This window comes from Diabrotica virgifera, chromosome 7, assembly GCF_917563875.1.
Source record: "Diabrotica virgifera virgifera chromosome 7, PGI_DIABVI_V3a".
Classification (NCBI taxonomy): Eukaryota; Metazoa; Arthropoda; class Insecta; order Coleoptera; family Chrysomelidae; genus Diabrotica; species Diabrotica virgifera.
In genome coordinates this window covers 164,659,687-164,681,959 of record NC_065449.1, presented here as the reverse complement: position 1 = coordinate 164,681,959, position 22,273 = coordinate 164,659,687, and the positions used below count along the sequence as shown (strand labels likewise).

Genomic DNA, 22,273 nt, shown 5'->3' with positions numbered 1-22,273 from the left:
TCTAAGTTATTTATTATAATACACACAGCGGAAATTACCTACGAAAGGCGCCCGAATCTTAAAAATTGTCTTCGAGGGCGCAGCTAGTTGCATCCAAGCTATTTATTATAAAAGAAACGGCGGGTATTGATACATACGAAAGGCGCCCGAATCGTAAAAATGGTCTTTGAGGGCGCCGTCTGTCGTAGCTAAGCTGTTTGATTATCTGATGCCTGATAAAAGTTGTCTTTTGTTGTACCGACTGGCTTCATTATGTAGCATTTTGATTACTGAGGCATGTAAAAACATTTTTTAGGGGAATCTACATCATCTTTGTGTAAAGGTTCAAAAAAAAATTTCCAGTTAAATTTTTTTATGGATAGATACTAACGAAGGCAAAAGGCGCACCGGCCCGAGGGCCGGTGGGCCGGCGGGCCAGTCCGGGCCTGTGTGTGTGGAAAGATAATGGCATGGAATCAAGTCCATTTGCCACAGAAAGTTGTAAAAGGAATTTTCTTATAGATTTTTTAGGTTATACGTTTAATTGTATTTTTTTTAATACTAAACTAATTTTAATACTAAACTAATTTTAATATTTAAAATAATGCCAAAAATTAAAAAAAAAAACAGGCGTAGCAAACTGGCAACAGTTGGCACTGGATAGAACTGATTGGCGTAATAGTCTTGAGAATGTCGAGGAACTGTTTTCGTTAGTCTCAGCATCCGTTATGGCTTGCAAATTGTAGAAGCCTCGGAGGAGTTACCAGAGAAGGTTCCCATTGTTTTCCGTCTGGTAGGATGTAGAATACCATTTTTGGATGTTGTTTTATGTGCTATTAGTTTGAAAACTTAGTCTTTTGATAGCAGTTGCCGCTAGGGCATCCCTGCCATTTCGTTCGTTGCAATCCGTGACTGCACGCCGGGATTTGTCCTAGCTGGGTCAGAGAGACCAGAATATGTGCCTCCTGATGAGAGACTAATAAGTTTCGAAACCGGTAGAGGTGCTTGCTGCACTCTCCGCTTGAATTGGAATAATGATGCGGCTGTAGTTTCGTGTTGCAACGAAATTAAAAATGGTTATTCATTTTTGATTTACATCATGTTTAATCCCATTGGAGTATGAAGGGAACCATTCTCGTTGGAACTTTACGGCACTGAGTAGATGGGACGGTGAATTATAAATTGTAAAATTCCCACATCTTCCTTAGAGTCAGCATATGTTATGGCTTGCAAATTGTAGAAGCCTCGGGGGTGTTACCAGAGAAGGTTCCCATTGTTTTCAGTCTGGTAGGATGTAGAATAACAATTTTGGATGTTGTTTTATATGCTTCTAGATTGAAAACCTAGTTTTTTGATAGCAGTTGCCGCTAGGGCATCCCTGCCATTTCTGCCCTCCCTGCTGCCAGAGAGAGCAGCATATGTGCCTCCTGATGAGAGACTAATAAGTTTCGAAACCGGTAGAGGTGCTTGCTGCACTCTCTGCTTGAACTGGAATAATGATACGGCTGTAGTTTCGTGTTGCAACGAAATTAAAAATGGTTATTCATTTTTGAATAACCATTGACTACACAGCAGAAACAATGACGATGACTAAAAAAGATGCAGAAAATTTAAGAATAGTGGAGAGAAAGCTCATGAGAACCATACTGGGACCAATCAGAACAGAGAAAAATGAATATAGAAGTCGAACCAATGCAGAGATTAGGAAAGTACTGAAAGAAGATATCGTGACCAAAATAAAGCAATGCAGAGTTAGATGGTTAGATCACATCTGGCGCGCAGGAGATGAAGCAGTGACATATGCTATGGTAGAATGGAATCCAGGAGGAAGAAAGAAAAGAGGAAGACCAAGATCAAAATGTTTGCAAGAAGTTGAAGAAGACTTAAAAAACGCAGAAGTCAGAGAATGGCGGAGAAAAACTAGAGACAGGAGAGACAGGAGACAAATCGTTAAGAAGATAACATAAGCAAAAGGGACTGATCCTCCCAAGAAATAGGATCTAGAAAGCTTTCGCGACTTAGCCCCATATCGGGGTGTACAGTCACTAAATATATATTCATTTTTGATTTACATGTTTAATCCCATTGGAGTACGAAGGGAACCATTCTTGTTGGAACTTTACCGCGCTGAGCAAATGAGATTGCCGCTAGGGCATCCCTGCCATTTCGTTCGTTGCAATCCGTGACTAAACGGCGGGATTTGTCCTAGTTGGGTCAGAGAGAGCGGCATATGTGCCTCCTGATGAGAGACTAATAAGTTTCGACTGCACTCTCTGATTGAACTGGAATAATATGGTCTACCCCAAAATCCCGACAGCCAAAATCCCGACAGCCAAAATTCCGACGGCCAAAATACCGACACGCCAGAATCCCGACAGACCAAAATCCCGACACGCCAGAATCCCGACAGGTTTGATAAGTTCCTTTTTAACATATAATTACATTTATTTCTTGTTTTTTGTTAATGACCATCTGTTTTTTATTTTTGTTACTAAACAAAAGTATGTATTTGTATTAAAAGTATTAAACAAAAGTCGGAATTTTTACTTATGCGAGGATTGTTGCATGTCGGGATTTTGGCCTGTCGATATTCTGGCGTGTCGGTATTTTGGCCGTCGGAATTTTGGCTGTCAAGATTTTGGCTGTCGGGATTTTGGGCGGCACCGGGAATAATGATGTAGCTGTAGTTTCGTGTTGCAACGAAATTTAAAATGGTTATTCATTTTTGAGTTTTCGTGATATTGGAAAAAATGGATTTTTATTTTGTACTCCAAAGGGCTGTAACTTTTTGTGTGTACACATTTGTACTAAGATAAGTTAGGTTCAACGAACTGCTTTTGATCCCAGAATATGCGATTTAATTTATAGCCTGCCAGTTTGTTACACCCTGTATCTATTATTTGAGTAATTGACACGAGCAAATAAACGATACATTTTTTGGCGGCTATGGGTATATAAGAATGGAAAGGAAACCCTCAATTGAGACGTAGGAAAGAAAACGTAAGAAAAGAAACCCTCGAATATTAAGTAACATGATGGAATTAAGATGGGAAAATTACTGGAACCACTGAAACCAGCAAAAAATATAGGAATGTGAAAAATATAAATGTCCAAAACGGGATAGAATGTAACACGATAAACTGTTGTGTTAAAATACTTTTGTCCTGAAGTCTATAAAGTAATCAGTAAAAAATATGGAACGAAATTTTTGGTTATCCTAGATTTAAAGTAAAAACCAATATATGGTGTAGGAACATGGATCATGACAAAAAGACAATAAGTCTTTCAACAATTTTGACAAAAAGATATTAAGGAGGATACTGGACCCATCTGTCACAATGATAATATAATGTAGAATAAGGTTAAAGAACGAGTTATAACAATATTACATACAAAGAACCCTCTATAGCAATTTATCCAAAATTACAAAAAATGCACTGAGCAGGTCACCTTATCTTCTCCTTTTTAAAGTTTCATCTTCTGTCGGAGGTTGGATATCATAATGGCTATGGTCACTTTATTGGCTGCTGCTCTGAATAGTTGTACTGAACTACAGTTAAACCATTCTCTAAGGTTCCTCAGTCAGGAAATGCATCTTCTTATGGTATTATGCGTATTCTTAGAAGGTCACCTTATAATAATAGATAATCACAGAACACCTAGTGGAACTCTTAGCAGAACTATAGTGGGACATCGGTCAGTAGGAAGACTAAAAAAGAGTTGGATAGACGAAATAAGAACCAATGACAAATGGATATTGAGGGTGGACAACTAGAGGACAGCAGCTAGGAACAGAGATACTTGGAGGTTTCTGGGGAAGGCCCCGTTTGAACTGTACCGCCATAAAAGAGAGACAACAGAGAGGCTAAAATGAAAAATATGTGAACAATACATAATTTTAAGAAAAACTAAAGTTTTAAGTCTAAACTACAAGAATAACAAACCACTAAACGCCGTAAAAATGAGTGGCGCATACAATATTCCAGCTACAAAAGATCTGATACGAAAATTACGTTGCGCGAAAGTGTATTTTCTTTTTGATGCAAAACAAAATTCTAGTTTTATTTTAAATTATTTTTCCATAATGTTTGCTAAATTTGAAGTAAACGCGCCACAAAAGAGTTTCAAAATTCAAACTGTATCAAAGTTATTCTTTTGTGGCGCGCGCGTTTTACTTCAAATTTACCAAATATTATGGAAAAATCTTTTAAATAAAACTAGAATTTTGTTTTGCATCAAAATGAAAATACATTTTCGCGCGACGTAATATTCATATCAGATCTTTTGTAGCTGGAATATTGTATGCGCCACTCATTTTTACGGCGTTTAGCGGTTTTTTAGTCTTGTATCGGGAGTTTTTCAAAGTTATTTATAAATTAAATGTATGAAGTTAAATGTAATATTTCTCGATTACACGTTAAGCATTATAAATAGTCGCCTTTGTCGCATTATCTCCCAAATGATCTAGTGTCCATAGAATGTACACTCGATTTTTGAAGTTATACTTCTTTGCCGGCGATAGAGGGTGAATTTTTATATGGTAAAACCTAGCGACCGTGCGCATGCGCATTATAACTTTGTTTTGATTGGATGTTCAAATGACATGTCAAAAATTATTCAATATGGCGGCTGTGGCACAGCTGTAGCTAGATTATTTATGGTTGTTGCGTTTTAAAATTTGTGTGAAAAGAAACAACAAACAAAAGTTAGTTAATAGTTATACTGCCTTTTTAAATAGTTTTCATATACCTATATTTTTGGACTTTTGGACTATTTTGGACAAGGAAAACTCATTCTAATTTGGTAAGTAGTTTTTATTATAATCATATTGTAATTATACATTTGGATTAGGTTGAAATGCATACATTTATTTTCTCAAGAATGCGGATTTTAGAGAGAAATCCCAAATTAGGTTCGATTTTTATTTTTAAATTATGATTTTTTGGCGAAGATTTATTTATCTAGTAGGTATGTAATGCTTTGATTTACATACTTAATTTGATTACCAACAAAAGTTCTACCAATCTTCATCTAATATATTGTTTTCTTACTGTTTTGTTATATTTTTATATTCTCTTCCACAAAATTTAAACTACATAATTTAATTTTCAAAACAACTGTCAAACAGTAAAACGTTTAGTTACCGTATTTTTCCACATGATAAATAATGTGGGATTGGATGAGTTAGTCTACGCTTCGATTACGAATTAAAGCGCCACGAAATTCACGGGTTCAATTCCCGATGCAAGTTTTATTTTTTTATTTTTTTATGCATGTTATGATTGGAAGTATATTTGTTATATAATTTTTTTTTTCAGAAAATGCGTATTTAAAATTTCTGCCAACAATTATTATCGTTCAGAAATCATTTTTTCTTTGTGGCATTTTTCAATGTGTTTGTGTGCGTTTTATTCTTTTATTTTTTTAAATTGTTGGTATTGTCTTAAAAATCACATAATATGTAGTAGAAGTTTAACTTCTTACGTGCGTACAAAGTACACACACATTCTTTTTTTTTTCTATTCGAAATAGATGGAAAAAATTTTGTAATGGCCGGTAAATGAACTCGAATTGCCCGTTGCCAGATCAAATTTAGCGTCGCAACCACTACAACTACATAAACCATTAGGGAATAATCGTTAATTGGATTATACTTTTGTAGCTTAATAACTTCTAAACAACTTAACCGATTATGATCACTAAACATGAGTTTAAAACGTATTGACAAGTAGTATCTGATGAGTCTAAGGTCAAGTATGATAACTGAAGCTATTTGAGGAATTATTGAGCTTGAAAAACTGTTTTTCCCATAAGAAATAGATTTGATCATATTTATGAAGCCTATAACTTATAAATTCGAATTTTCCCGGATATGAGGTATACACCGTTAGATTCACCTAGAGTCCTTCTACAAACGCTTAGTTATTGGCGCAATTCTTAGGTTGAAATTTTGAGTATGTAATTGTCGAAAAACCAAAATTTTCAAAGTTTAGTTTTTCAGTTTTTCGGCTATACTGAGCCGCGTGTATGTCTGATCCTGGTGACTTAGACACCATTTGAAAGCTTAACTCAATACTATTGACTTGGTGTATATGAAGTTCTCCTGTCTCTTCTTGAACCGAAGATATGTACCCCCAAAAATATGCCGTTTTGTACCTACCAAGTCCTATAGCTGGCTTATGGGTGGTCAAAAGTCACAAACTACAGCGGTTCTGAATCGACCGTAGCCCCCTCTTCAAACACAGAAAAAAAATTCAGATCGCTTTAACTTTTCCACATACATACGTACATACATACATACATACCTACATACAATACATATCGACAAACATTTTCCTTTTTGTTGTTCTGAAGCTATTTCCTTGTGGCATTTTTATGATTAATTATTTATATGGGAATTAAGCCACAATTAAAATGAAAAAAATTATTTTATTAACGTTTCGACGCCCAAATCGGGTGCCGTTGTCAAAATACAAAATATTACTAAAATAAACAAAAGAGTTGTTGCTAAGCAAAAAAATTCTTCTAATAATTTATTTAATCTCACTCATTTATATTGGCAATTCAGACATATATTATACATTTTAAAGTAGAAGACTTTAAAATGATATTGCCAATATTTATGAGTTGCGTTCCTGGGACGACTTACTGAAAGATAGTTCATTCGATTACATGAAATCAACCCCAACTCAAGAATATCCGTCATAAAAAATTATAGCATGTGATCTGTCTTTAAAAAGACAACCAAATGCAACGACAGTAAAATTCTCGCGTTAGAGACTTCATAGTAAATCACAAGGGAAAACCAGGAAAAACCCTGCGATACTATCCCGACATCGTAAGTATTTAGTCTTACATTAATTTACTCTCAAAAAATAATACCAAATAACGCGAGAATTTTACTGTCGTTGCATTTGGTTGTCTTTTTAAAGACAGATCACATGCTATAATTTTTTATGACGGATATTCTTGAGTTGGGGTTGATTTCATGTAATCGAATGAACTATCTTTCAGTAAGTCGTCCCAGGAACGCAACTCATAAATATTGGCAATATCATTTTAAAGTCTTCTACTTTAAAATGTATAATATATGTCTGAATTGCCAATATAAATGAGTGAGATTAAATAAATTATTAGAAGAATTTTTTTGCTTAGCAACAACTCTTTTGTTTATTTTAGTAATATTTTGTATTTTGACAACGGCACCCGATTTGGGCGTCGAAACGTTAATAAAATAATTTTTTTCATTTTAATTGTGGCTTAATTCCCATATAAATAATTAATCATTTTCCTTTTTTTCCTCAATAAAAATTGAGTCATATTTCTGAGCTCGGTAACATTTGAATGGTATAACCGATTTTCAAAATTAGACATGCGTTAGAAAGGTAATGATCAGTACTATCAGAATCTTCAAAGGTCGGAGTTAAATTTTCGAAGTTTTTGGGAGTTTTGGGGACGAGAACGAAAAACAGACCCTAAATAGGAAGGGCCGTAAAATCCACACCCTTGGACAAAAATTGATAGTTGGCATAATATGAATGGGTGAGTCTTTTCCTGAACATTAAGATGGGTGTTGGTCCAATTTTCAATTCAGTCAGATTTAGAAAATCGAAAATTTCGTGTATAATATATAGTGTCGCGTGTAAAGTAGGGGAGTGTGGATGTGCGCCACTGGCGAGAAGTGCCGTTCTCTGGTAATATGGATTAAAATAATTTTCACAAATGAAAACGTAGGTCCATATGTCGCACAAGTATTTATTATCATAAAGATAGGTAATTAATAGTTAAAACTTACATTATAAGCACAACTTTTCAGTTTCATTTTCTCCTTGTCACTTAACAAAAACGCGAACTACAAACACATGTTATAAATCACCAAAAGCTAATCCCACTTGCATTTTATAAACACAATGAATATAGCTATTAGCTATGTACCTAAAAATGTATTCGCAAAATTCGATGGTGACACATGATTTTCCAGAACACTATGACCGTTAAACTACTTATGTGATTGTTAAAATTTAACAATTAACGTAATGTCAACAAGTTTTTTACTCATTTCAAGTATTGGATAAGAAAAATGGTCATTAAACATGTACAAATCAAAATAGATTTACCTTTAGTGCATATATTTTAACCTGACAGTCATTTTGTGAGTAGTTAAGGTTATTAGGAGAATATATTTTTTTATTTAGGAGAGTTAAAAATTTTAAAACTAATAAATAAAAATTAATGGTAGATTATACTGTTCCTAATTGAGTCACCGACAGTTTATCAGATTACGCCCTCTGTAGCTCAGAGGTAAGAGAACCTACCTTTGGATCCAAGAGTTGCAAGTTCGAATCTTCGAAAAATTAGTAAATGAAAATAGTTTATTTCCTTGTGGTATCGGTACTCTCCGGAGGGACCTCAGGCGTTCGGATATAATGAGCGTCTCTTTGTAACGACAATGAAGTCGACTTTACTTAGTTACAAGAAATTTACTCAACATATAGTACACATTACACCATCTGATTGCGAATTTACCGAACCATGTCAAATAGCTATTACAGTCAAACCGCCGTTAACCGAAATAATTGGGGGGTGAGGCCGTTTCGGATAACAAGAATCTCGGTTAAAAATAACAGTGTTTTTTGTATTCTTGTTGTATAAATTACATAGTATTCTTGGTTAAAGTTTTTATTAAAAAATACTACTATAATAAAAAACATGTGTGGTATGTATATTTAATTGCGTTCTTTGGTTAGGTATATGGAAGCAATGTTGACGATGTTGACAAAATAACATCGAATTGTTTCTGTTTTTCGATAAAAAATTGCTTTTAATTGACGAAATTATTGAAACTGTCAGCCGTTTGGGTTACACGATGTTTCGGTTAAAAAGGTTTCGGTTAACGGAGGTTTTACTGTAGTTGTCGAGGCATTAAGCTAAATAAAAAAAATATCAGTTGGAAACTCTCAGACAAATTTTAGAAAAAACACTGGAATACGACATTAATAATCATCACATATTTGTAGACTACAAGGCAGCCTACGACTCTGTAAATAGACGAGATATGTTCAGAGGTGGAAAAGAATTAGGAGTGCTAAATCGGTTGGTAAATTTAACAAAACTGTAGTCTCTCTTGTATACTGTTCAATCTGGCTATGAGAAAGGTAATACTTGTCATAAATCACAATCACCCGTTCAATACATACATTATAAATTATACTTAGATATTTCAGTGAAGAAATTAGAGCGAAACATCAAACGATCAAACACATAGTATGGTGGAGATATGTAGGTGAGGTGTTTTCCATTTTGCCTCATAGATCAGAAAAACTGAGTTGGACATCAACTATAAAAATAAGAATTAACCGCATTCAGTATGGAGAAAGAAAACAACAACTCATTATCTTTTGTGGGTGTGTTAATAACACCACATAGGATGATACACAATATGTAACCGTACGTACCTAAGTCTACAGAAAATTAGCCACACCAACAGATATCTCAATTATCACATGAACCACAAAATAAATAGGTATTAAACAGGGAATCATCAACTGCTAACAGGGTTATAAACAAATAATGATTAACCATTGATATTTATAAACAAGGAATTTCACAAGATCGAAAAAAAAACAAAGTCAAAAGAAGACCAGAACTTGTGACAAAAAAAATATAGACGACAACAAATGTAAAGGGAATATAATATCACAACAATCAGGACAACCAAGACATTGGAATTTATTCTTTTTAAAACCAAACCAAACAACACACAGTAGAGATCAGTGAACTGCATCTATAAAATACCTAGTGAATGCAACAATTTTTGTGTGTGTGAAATTAAGAAATAAATGTTAGGATAAATGAGCATAATTAATACAAAAAAAAAGAGATTTTGATACATCACAAATATGCACACATGCCCGAAACAGTAAGAATGGAGTGCAATGGAAATATTCAATGGCGACAAAAGAAATAGAGAGCAAAAAGGAAAAAATCAAAGAAGCAGCACTCACCTTACTTGACAAATTTGAAGCTCGCTCATCAACAAAATCTAGCAGGCTTTGGTTGTCAATATAAAAAGAGTCGAGATATTAAGCTATAAATAGAGACCGAGAGAAAATGCTTACCACAGTAAAGGTGGTCAACCAACATAATGGATTTGTGATCTAAAACGATGCCAGAAAATCTTGATACAAGAGGCACAAAATCGAGACAAATGGAAGATTATCTTCTCCTATGGCACTCCAGCCCAAATTGAGCCTTGGCCTCCTTTATTTTTTGCCTCCACCCTTGCTTGTCTGTGGCTGCTCTTCTCCATACAAGGACTCCTAAAAGGGCTTGTGCGTCGCTGTTTGCTATGTCTTCCCAGCGCTTTCTTGGATTTCCAACCGGTCTTTTTCCATGCATTCTAGCATTCAGTGTTTTTTTTTTGAAGCCTATCCTCTCCCATTCTTGTCACATGTCCGGCCCATTGCAATCTTTTTATTCTAATAAAGTCTGTTCCTAAGTTCCTTAAAGTTCTTAAAGTTCCTTATAAAGTTGATAAAGCTCGTTGTTGTATCGACTTCTGAAGATTCCGTCTTCCCTCACAGGTCCTAGTATCCTCCTTAGTAGTTTCCTTTCGAATGTGTCGAGTTTGTTTTTGGACGTTTCTTGCAGGACCCAGGCTTCACTGTTATAGCATGTTATTGGTCGAATTAATGTTTTATAGGTTCTCATCTTTGTATTTCGGCGGACACTTTTAGACCGAGATATATGGGAGAGAGCAAAATAAGCTCTGTTTACCTGCGTTATTCTCTTCCGTATTTCTCCATCGTCTAATCCGTTGGCACAATATACTTCTACTCCCAGGTATGTAAACTTTTCAACCGTTTCAATATCATCTTCATGTTTTGTGGGACTATATTTCTTCTTGTCTGAGTCATTATTTTTGTTTTTTTCTGTGTTAATTTGCAGACCTAACATTTTTGTTTGTTTTTTTAACTCTGCGTATGTTTTCTGTGCTCCTGTTAATGTTCTACTCATAATATTAATATCATCGGCAGAAACGGCCAGTTGAACGGTTCGGTTGGTCAGTAGGTTCCCTCGTCCAGTTTGCATTTGCCTAACCGCATACTCCAGTGCCAGGTTAAACAATGTTGTGGCCAGCCCATCTCCCTGCTTTAGTCCATGCGAAATTTTGAAAAAGTCTGTCCGATGGTTTATATTCGTCCACATGCCTGAGTTTCATCAATTGCGGCTTTAATGAGTCTTATTAGCTTGTGTGGTATTGCCAATTCAGTTGGCATGAAATCAGTTGGCCATTGAAATGCAATATGTGAGGATTTCTCCAATAAAAGAACTGCAGCCACGTGGGAAGAGTCCTGTGTTGCCTTAGGTAACATCCAGGCATATATATAACATCATTTGAAGTTTATATAAATATGTAACATAATATAATCATTTACATTTTTAAAGGATTTTTACCCAACATATTTTGGTGGCTCAGGCATGCAATTTTTGGCATTTAGAACACTGATGATGGATTTCTTAATCCGAAAACGTTTTGTCTCATTGTGGCCCTTATTTAGGGAATTTTAAAATATACCTTTAACAAAAAACCTAGTATTTTTTTACTTACTTAGCACTTACTTAGTTACATTATTATAATGAAAAAGGAGGTTGTGTACTTGGTACGCACATAAGAAGTTATATTTTATTATTATGATTTTAACGAAATAAATATATTTTAAACAGTTTAAGTGTATTTTTATTATTATATTAAACTAATTTTAATACTTAAAATAATAATTTCAAAAATTAAAAATAACGTTAATAGTTACGTCATTGTTTATGATCTATAGTCTCGAGCAGTTGCTTTTCGCTTGACGAATCGTAGAAAATCTAAATAAATATATTTACTAAAAAATTATATAAGCAAATATCTATGACCGTCCTATATGGCCCACTATACTTCTCTGTCTAAACGTACTTACGCCAAAAATTCCCATCAAATACTTGATATTTATTAAAATTTTGTAGTTTATTGTTAACATTGTTTTTTTCAGTAATTTATTTATTTATTAAATTAATTATTGCGAATGTGCTAATTAAATACGCCCATGATAACAATATAATAAACGTATTGTTATATTTTTATGTGATCGATAAAAAATTCTTATCTCTTGAATATATGTATAATGTATATATTTATTTTTACCATTTATAAATAAAATATATAATTACACTTGACATTTATTAAAATTTGGTAATTTATTATTAAGATTTTTTTAATAACTAAAATATCACTTATTTTTATCGATCACATTTAAAAAGGGGAAATACGTATATTATATTGTGATGAATGGCGTATGTAATTAGGACATCGGCAATGATTCAATAAATAAATTACTAAAAAAAATGTTAATTATAAATTATAAAATTTTAAAAAATTTCATGTACTTGATAGGAATTTTTCGTCTGTATTACAATATGTATAGTGCAACAGAGGCGCACCATATAATGCGGCGCTCCGCGTCGCGTCGGCTTCAAATTCAAGCGGACGCCCATTTAAAAACAGCGGTCTAAATTAAATAAGCCCCAATTACTCCCTACGGTCTTGAAACTGAATCGGTAAGCTTTAGAGAACAACGAGAAAAAATCTTCTTTGTTTAAAATATCTGAAAAAACCTAAAAAAAATGTATTCAGGAGAAGAAAAATGTTTTTGTTTTGAAAGGAGTTTGTTTAAAAAATTGTTTTAAGCAATTTCTGTCCAAAAATTTCGCCCTGCACCCTCCTACAGATTTGTCTAGAGGGGACATTTTTGCACAAGAATCTGCAAAAAATCCGAATCAGAAGCATTTTTCTTATGGGAGTGGCCTCACAGCCTGTACGATTAAAAGTGTATTCTGTATTTGGATTCCAACTTTGATTAGTGTTAAAGATTACACAAAAAAGTATGTATGTTTTCAGTTCAAAACCGTGTTTACGTTTGCTAAGTTAAAAATTTTATTTTCACATATTTTTTATTTTTATAATGGGATATCTCATTATAAGACATATAACCATTATTTTTGGTAGTCATTAAATTTTTATTAATGATTTCCATTATGACAAATCCATCAAAAGAAGTTATTTATAGTTTTCTAAATACTAATACTTTATATGAGTATAAACACAAACAAGTTTTTTCACCCAGATATTGTTTACAGTCTCGTGAACAAAATGTTATGCTGTTACCTTGCTATATATATATATATATATATATATATATATATATATATATATATATATATATATATATATATATATATATATATATATATATATATATATATATATATATATATATATATATATATATATATATATATATATATAATCACTCATTTAGATTGAGCGACCATTTCCCAAAGTTATTAAAAATGGTAAAGTTAAGATTTATATAAAAAAGTGGTAAAAATGAAGACTCAACTTGTGGTTACCTTGAATCACCAAAGGTTGCCTTTAACAAAGTTCTAGGTTAGGGGAACATTTCTTCTTTATTAAACAATATGTAGGTATATTTGTGGTATCAAAAGTATGGATCTTTAGTACGAAGCAAAAATGTTTAAGACCAAGATTCTACTAATTATTGAGCTTTGATGCATTCTTTTAATTACATTTAATTTAAAACCTCTTTGTATGTAAAACCGATATAAAAAACCACAGCTGATTTTTCTTTTAATTTCTTTTACAAAATATTTTTACGTAGTATAGTATATAAGAATTTATACAGTGAGGACGTTTGAGTTGGAATAAATTCACTATCTCGAGAAAGGGCGAATTTGGAGAGAAATCCTGTGACTGGTCGATTTTTATTTTTAAATTATGAGTTTTTGGCATATATATCATACTAGTGACGTCATCCATCTGGACGTAATGACGTAATCGATGATTTTTTTAAATGAGAGTAGAGGTCGTGTGATAGCTCATTTGAAAGCATATTTAATTCTTTATTCACTAATATAAACTTTAACATAATTATTTATGCAGGGTGTCCAAAAAATTTTATTTTTAGTTGAATTAATTGAGACAAAATGAAGAATGTATGTAATTCATTTATTAAAAATATCTTTGAGCGCTGTCAGAAAACAGAAAGAAATGTTTAGTTGACAAATAAACATTGTTTTTCATTCAATGTTAAGACTGCCACCCACCTGTCTCTTAGCAGTTTGAGCATTGAATTTAAGCGAAAAGCAATGTTTATTGGTGAAATAAATATTATTATCTGTTTTTCTGACAGCAGTAAAATGTATTTTGAATTAAATAAAATTCCTTATATTCTTCTTTTTGTGTAATTTTAATAAAAATGTGTATAAAAAAATTGTTATTCACCCTGTGTAAATAATTATGTTAATGTTTATATTGCTGAATAGAGAATTAAATAACCTTTCAAATGAGCTATCACACAACCCCTACTACCCCCACTACTATCCCCACTACTACCCCCACTACCCCTACAATGACGTCACTAGTATGATATATATGCCAGAAAGTCATAATTTAAAAATAAAAATCGACCTATCTCAGGATTTCTCTACAAATTCGCACATTCTCGAGATAATGAATTTATTTCAACTCAAACGTCCTCACTGTATAATAAATTATCAAAGTACTCGACTCTAAGGGTACGATTAGTTAAAATGACGTTAACCAACACAGTCAATAAAGTCATGATAGAAGGCAGTTTTTCAAATCAGTTTAACAGGGCCACCACAAGGCTGAGCGGCGCCCGCGTGCGGCATATATTTTAGCACCCTTAAATCTACTATTAAAATAATAATTTTTAATTTTTTATTTTTAACAGAAATTGCAAGAACTCAAATTTTATTTTTCTTGTAACTGATTTGCCGATGATGGCAAGAAAAACAAATAAAACATTAATTTATTAGTTAAGAGCATAGGCGCAAAATTCCGGGCCAATGCTTTTTAAATTCATTTTTTCGAATCCTGAGAAAACTAATATGTACTTAAGTATTTTTTCAAAAATTTAAACGCAGAATGAAAGATTATTACATTATTACCGAGGGCCGGACGTCCCTGAAAACTTCTATAATATTTATTTTAATAAGTTACAGGGGTGAAAAAAAGAGAAAATTTAGTATGATTTTTAATTTTAAATATCTCATTAAAAAACTTTTTGTTTATTCTAATGGACTTTCGGCCATTTGTAATAATGTAATCTTTAATTGTGCGTTTAAATTTTTCAAAAATATTTATTAGATTCCTCAGCGTTCGAAAAAAATGAGTACATTTAAAAAACATTGGTCCGAAATTTTGCTCCTACGCTCTTAAATCTAGAAGCGTTAGCAATCTAAATTGAATTAAATGGGTGTTTTTCTAGATTTGACTGCAGCAAATTCTTTTATATAATCTTCAAAATCAATTTTATTGACGAGCTCTTGCTATATAGCTAATATTGCCAAACCAGATCATCTTTCCTCTACCACAGTAGTAGAACTCAAATAATTTTTAATAACTTTAATTTTGAAGATGATCTCTCACCACCAGAAGCAACAGACACAGTTAAACTGAGGAAGATTCTTAATGAAAAAATTATATTTGGCAGATGTGTTGGATATTTTCAAATATTATATTTACTATTAATAGTTTTTAGTAGTAAATACAGTTTTTACTGGATCAGTTAGCTTTTGTTGAAGAGCATGACAGATTTTTTTAAATAACATCGTCACTTAATGTAATAATATCACTAAAAAACCAAAAAAATGATCATATCCAAACATCATACCAAATATTTAACGAACTTAGGACTTGATTAATTATTCTAAGGCAAGCCGCACACCAACGAAACATGAAACGTAAACCATGAAACACGAAACGTAAAACACGTTTCATGAAAATAAAACACGGCTAAACAAATCTTGAAGTGCGCCTACCAATGAAACGAGTGTGATTCACGCTCATAAATCATTTTTATTTTCGGAAAGTTTCACAAATGGCCGGACGTCTATTTGTTTAGCAGTGTTTTATTTCAATGAAACGTGATTTACGTTTCATGTTTCTTTGATGTGCGGCCTGCCTAATACTGTCTAGTTTCTATGTTAAAGGTACCATTATCTGCTATATTTGTAAGATTCTCACAAATTTTAATTATATGACATTTTTATGGCGTTATAGGTTCTATCCTACTCGACCATCTTGTATCACCTAGATTTTTTAGTTTTAACTCAGGGACATGTAGTTTTATAATATCCCATGTTTTTGTGGAGGAAGACAAAATTACATAAAGTTCTTGTACTACATTAAACAAGTTTACTATTTTATTTGGCATATTTGCATCATCATTCATTACGAAATTTAAGCTATGTGCAGAGCGTCGAACAAAAAAGCTCGAGGATTATCCTACTCTTATCATACACGGATATACGCATATTGGCACCGTTATCATACCCTTGACCTCTGGTGTCTTTTATATTTAAAATTTGTAATAATCAGTTACAAAATTAAATAACCCTTCCCCTGTAGTGTCAAAAATTATTCGAGAAGCTAAAAAACTCTCTTGTATTTGAACTATTTTTTAGAATTATCTTTCAATACAACATCATTCTCTCAAGTTATCCCTATGCGGGGTCGGCTTCACTAATTGCATTTCTCCCCACAATTCTATCTTGGGTCATATCAATGTTAATCCCATTTACCAACATGTCCTGTCTTATCGTCCCCCCCCAGGTCTTCTTTGGTCTTCCTCTCCTACTCCGTCCAGGAATCTGCACTTCAGCTATTCTTCATATTGGGTGATTAACGTCTCGACGTTGAACATGACCAAACCATCTTAACTTATGCTCTCTCATTTTGGCATCAATTGGTGCCACACCTAGATTCCCCTAACATACTCATTTCTAAATTTATCCTTCTTTGTCACTCCACTCATCCATCTAAGCATTCTCATTTCCGCCACATGCATTCGTTGTTCCTCTTTCTTTTTCACTGCCCAACATTCAGTTAAGTACATCATAGCCGGTCTTATGGCTATTTTATAGAATTTTCCCTTCAGCTTCATAGGAATTTTTCTGTCACACAACACACCACTCGCTTCTTTCCACTTCATCCATCCAGCCCTAACTCTACTGCATGCATCTCCATCTATGTCTCCATTACTCTGTAATACCGATCCTAGATACTTAAAACTATTGCTTTTCACAATCATTTCACCATCAAAAGATAACATTTTATTTGTAGTAGCTCCTTCTTTAAATTATGAACATTCCAAATACTCTGTTTTTGTCCTACTAAGTTTTAAACCTTTTTCCTCCAGAGCTTGTCTCCACTGTTACAGTTTTTGTTCTAAGCCTCTTTCACTATTTTCTACTAACACGACATCATCAGCATACATTAAGCACCATGGAATGTTACCCTGTAGTTTCGCTGTTATCTGGTCCAAAATTAATGAGAATAAATACGGACTAAGCACAGAGCCTTGGTGCAATCCTACTTTCACATGAAATTTATCAGTCTCTCCCACACCTGTCCTAACACTAGTCGTTACCCCCTCATACATATCCCTCACAATCTTTATATGTTCACCAGGGACTCCTTTTTTATTGAGTGCCCACCACAGAATATCTCGAGGAACTCTATCATATGCTTTCTCAAGATCAATGAATACCATATGAGCGTTTGTTTCTTTACTCCTGTATTTTTCCATCAACAGCCTTATAATGAAAATTGCATCTGTTGTTGATCTACCCTGCTTAAAGCCAAATTGATTCTCGGATATTTCGGGCTCTTCACGTATCCGTCTATCAATTACTCTTTCCCATATTTTCATGTTGTGGCTAAGCAGTTTTATAGCCCTGTAGTTTGTACATTGTTGTATATCTCCCTTGTTTTTGTAAACAGGTACCAGTATACTGCTTCTCCATTCGTCTGGCATTTGTCCTACTTCCATAATTCTATTAAATAGACCTGCTATCCACCTTGTTCCTGTCTCCCCCAATGCTCTCCATACTTCCTCAGGAATATCATCTGGTCCTACCGCTTTTAGCGTCGTTGATTATTTTGGTGACCACTGCTGCTACTTTCTCCGTTGACTCTACAGGCTGTCTGTCAAATTCTTCATTTAATAAGCCGTAAAAGTACTTTCTCAATTTCTTTTTGACATCCCTTTCGTGAACTAGTATTTTATTATTTTCATCTCGGATACATCTAGTCTGATTAAAATCTTTTGCTTTCTTTGCTCTCTGTTTGGCTATTTTATATATGTTCGTTTCGCCTTCCCTGGTATCAAGTTGATCGTATAGGTTTGAATACGCTTCTGCTTTGGCTTTTGCTACTGCTACTTTCGCTTCCTTTTTCGACACCATATAGTTTTGAAGATCTGTGTCGGATCTGGTTTCTTGCCACTTTTTATATAATTTTCTCGTCTCTTTTATTTTTCCTTGTGTTTCGTTTTACCACCACCAAGTCTCTTTATCCTCAAACTGTATTCCTGATGTTTTCCCAAGTATTTCAATAGCAGTCTCTCTAATACTACTGGCCATTTTTGTCCAAATTGTATTAGGGCTTCCTTTCATGTTCCAACATATTTTTTCTACTATTCTTCTCCTGAATAGACATTCTTTCTCATCTTTCAGCAGCCATCACTTGATTTTTTGTGGTCCTCTCCGATATTTTTGTTTAGTTTCGCTTTTTACTTCGATGTCCAGAACAAGCAGCTTATGTTATTGGATTACTGTCTCACTAACTATTACCTTGCAGTCCTTGCATTCACGTATGTCTTCTTTCCTTATCATGAAGTAGTCTATTTGGGATTGATGTTGTCCAATTTTGTAGGTAATAAGTTGAATTTCTCTCTTTTTAAAGAATGTGTTAACAATCGCCATATCCAATGCTGTTGCTAATTCAAGCATGTCATCTCCAGCTTCATTTCTAGTTCCAAAGCCTAATCCCCCATGTATTGTTTCATATCCTGTCTTGGTTTGGCCCACATGTGCATTGAAATCACCTCCTATTATAACTTTCTCCTCTGCTGGAATATCACTCAGTACGTCTTTTAATTGATCATAGAAAGCTCTTCTTTCATTCTCACCCAGACCTGTTTGGGGAGCATACACACACATACACACAACATTCAATACCTCTTCATCAATTACAAATTTCACTGACATCATTCTGTTACTCTTTCTTACAACTTCTACTACGTTATCTTTCATTTCACTATCAGCAATTATACCAACTCCATTTCTAGTGTTACTACTCCCTACATACCACAATTTGTATCCTTCTAATAATTCTTTCGCCCTTTGTCCTTTCCTTGTATCGTTCAATACAACAGAACGCAAAATTAGGCTTATTTGCTTTGTACAACGTAAATCTGGGATATAGCCCATAATTATTGAATAATATTTTGAACTATGCACCATACCCTAAATATTATTTTTACTTTAGAAAACATTTATACTGAAAAACAAATATTCGGATATTATATTGTTTTTAAAAATACAATAATAGTAGTAATTATTGTTTATAAACACCAAATATAAAATAAGATTTTAATTATTTTTTCAGTAATAACACAATATTTCATTTATGGAACTTTTCTAGGAGTCCATGAGATAATTAAAATTATGATTGTATAAAAAAATGATCTTATTTAAAATAAATTTCTTATTTACTAAACCTTCGGTTTGGCGCCCTTTCGGGGATGGGCCCGCGTGCGTCGCAAGCGTTCACGCCCGGTTACGGGGCAGTTACTTAAAAGTATGTTTGTTGTTCCAAGCAATTATGAGCCTTTAGGTCATAACCTTCAAAGACTTCAGTTTGATTTCAACAGCTCTTGTAACTTGTACGATTTAGTGTTGTCATCAGTTGCAAGTTGGTCATCATAAGAAAGAAAAATATAATAGATACAAAATCATAATATAATAGATACAAACAAACTAATGTTGACAATGTTACCAGAAATTAGTGTACTCATCTTAATTTGACATACCCAAATTTCATCGTATGTACCTAAACAACTTCCCTGCTTATGCTTATCTCTTCCTCTTTTTCAACGTGCCTCCAGTAAGTTGTCAGTCTATCGTTTTCGTGGTCTTCCCACTTATCGTCTTCCTATTGGAAACCGTCTCTCGCTGTCCTTACTACTATATTTGTTGTCAGTCGACTTATGTGGTCATTTCATCCCACCCTTTGTTTCTTACCCAGTTATTAATGCTCTCCACCTTACATATCCGCCGTATACCTGTACTTCTAGCTCTGTACCATACTGTCTTATCATCAATGTTTCAAAGGGTTTACACATCTCTGCTGTTCTTAGCATTCTTTTTGTTCTCTACATGTCCGTCTTCTGCAGCCTATGTCATTATTGGTCTGATCACCTGTCTTGTAAATTCTGCCTTTCAGTGATTTCCGATATTTTTATTTTTCCATATTGTTTCATTCAGGCAACCTGCGGCTCAGTTTGCTCTATTCGCTTGATCTTCTACTTCTGTTTCTAGATTTCCGTAGCTAGATAGTGTGATGCCTAGATATTTAAACTGCACCATTTGTTCTTTTATTTGACCTTCTAGCTCTAATTTACATATTAGTAAAGTCGCTGTTATATCCTTGCATTTTAACTTTTTTTAGAAAATTAACATTCATCATTTTAAGATATTATTGTATTGCATCGATTGCATTGTAACGTTACACACGTCATATCTTTGATGTTTTATTTTTAAATGATTATTTTATTCTATTTTCTTTAATATTTCATTAATAATTATCTTCTATTCGTTTTAACTTGCTTTTTCGTTAAAAACTTGTTTGGCGCCCTCTTTTATTATCCTCTTTTATTATCTTCTATTTAATATATCTCTTTTCATCTAACATTTAAGTCATCCTACTGAGCGAACCCCGTTCTTACTCTGTAAATATCTGTCTTAATACGGAACATGCCTACCTCTCTACAGTTCAGTTCACGTTGTCAGTTCAATTCTCAAAATGGTGGTGGTGGTAATATTATAAAAGGCAATTACAAGCTGATAATAGCTATCTATTTCCAGATCATATTCTCTTGGGGTAAGAATACATATTATCATATTTTAATTACATTTCAACCATGTGTTTGGTTTCTGTATTTCATTTTATCTATTGATATGCTTTTAGTAATAAAATTTTAACTAGTAATATTCAATCTTAATTTCATTTAATTTATTCTTGTCATCTGCTACTCTTTCTAACGATTATTTCTTAAAAGAATGGCAGACTGGCACATTTTGGTTTTTCTACTTGATGTTTGATATGTGTTTTTATCCCATAGTTTTTGGGAATAAATCACTTTTCTCCCTATGGGAGACACCAGCGTCCTCACCGGTGAAGGAAATAAGTTGACAAGAATGAAAGAATGCAGACCATGCCATCTTGACTGCAACGACGAACATCATCAGCTGCAGGGACTTAGGGCCACAACATCTGACCAGGTCTATAAGAAGTCTACAGCAATACCATTCGACATCAAGAAGTTACCAGCAAACCAATACCAAAAGCCATAAGTATAATCTACAAATTGTTAGTTTTTGGCAAGAATTTAAATATATTTGTTACTGCACATAATAAGTCATATTTTTATTTTATCTCTATTGAACAATAAACATGATTAGTTAAAAATATTGTTTTGCTTGCTTTCATTCCAAACTTTCATAGTTCATTTCTAAGATTAGGATAAGACGAACACACAGCTGAGAAACTGTGCTAAGCTAAGGGTGTAGCGATGGCTATCTTGGATGATTGAGGGAATATTTTCGAATATTATTTCAGTTAGATGGGGTAGTCCATCGCCTTTCTTTTTCGTTTCAGCATAGCAGATTATTTTAAGTTGTTTTTCTCCCATTTGGTGACCATCTCTAGTTCTTATTTTTGTTATTATTTCATCCATGATCAGGTTGAACAACAGAGGACTCAGGCACCCCCCTGTCTTATCCCACTGCCAGCTTCAAGTAGTTCAGTTAGTTCTTCTTCTACTTTTGTGTTGTTCTGGAATAAATTTTCGATCGTTTGAATTATTCCTAGAGGTAACTCTTTTGCGCACAATAAATAAAAAACGTCCTTTAATGTGGCCCTTTAAAATGTCTTCTTAGGGTCCAGGAAACATAAATATGACGGTTTGTTGTATTCTACTGATTTCTCTTGAACTTGTCTCAATATAAATATAGCTTCGGTGCATGATCTTTCTGGCCTAAAAAATTGTTGTATTGTCCTTCTGCTTATATTATAATCTCTATGTCATTTGTTGATAAGTACTGTACCTATTGTAATAACGTAAATAAAACAGATTTGTGA

At 33.5% G+C, this 22,273-nt stretch overlaps 1 protein-coding gene across 3 annotated transcripts in view; it reads right to left on the bottom strand.

The window, feature by feature from the left end:
* Positions 1-22,273, bottom strand: part of LOC114334708 (facilitated trehalose transporter Tret1) — a 174,628-nt gene that overhangs the window by 62,881 nt on the left and 89,474 nt on the right. Inside the window, exon 1 of one of the 3 annotated variants that reach the window (XM_028284809.2) lies at positions 7,775-7,926. The exons of the other annotated variants lie outside the window; for them this stretch is intronic. Within the exon in view, the coding sequence (XP_028140610.1) occupies positions 7,775-7,801 (27 nt within the window). The 5' untranslated portion in view covers positions 7,802-7,926. Of the gene's footprint in view, positions 1-7,774; positions 7,927-22,273 lie in introns of those variants that run through there. 3 annotated transcript variants of the gene reach the window in all.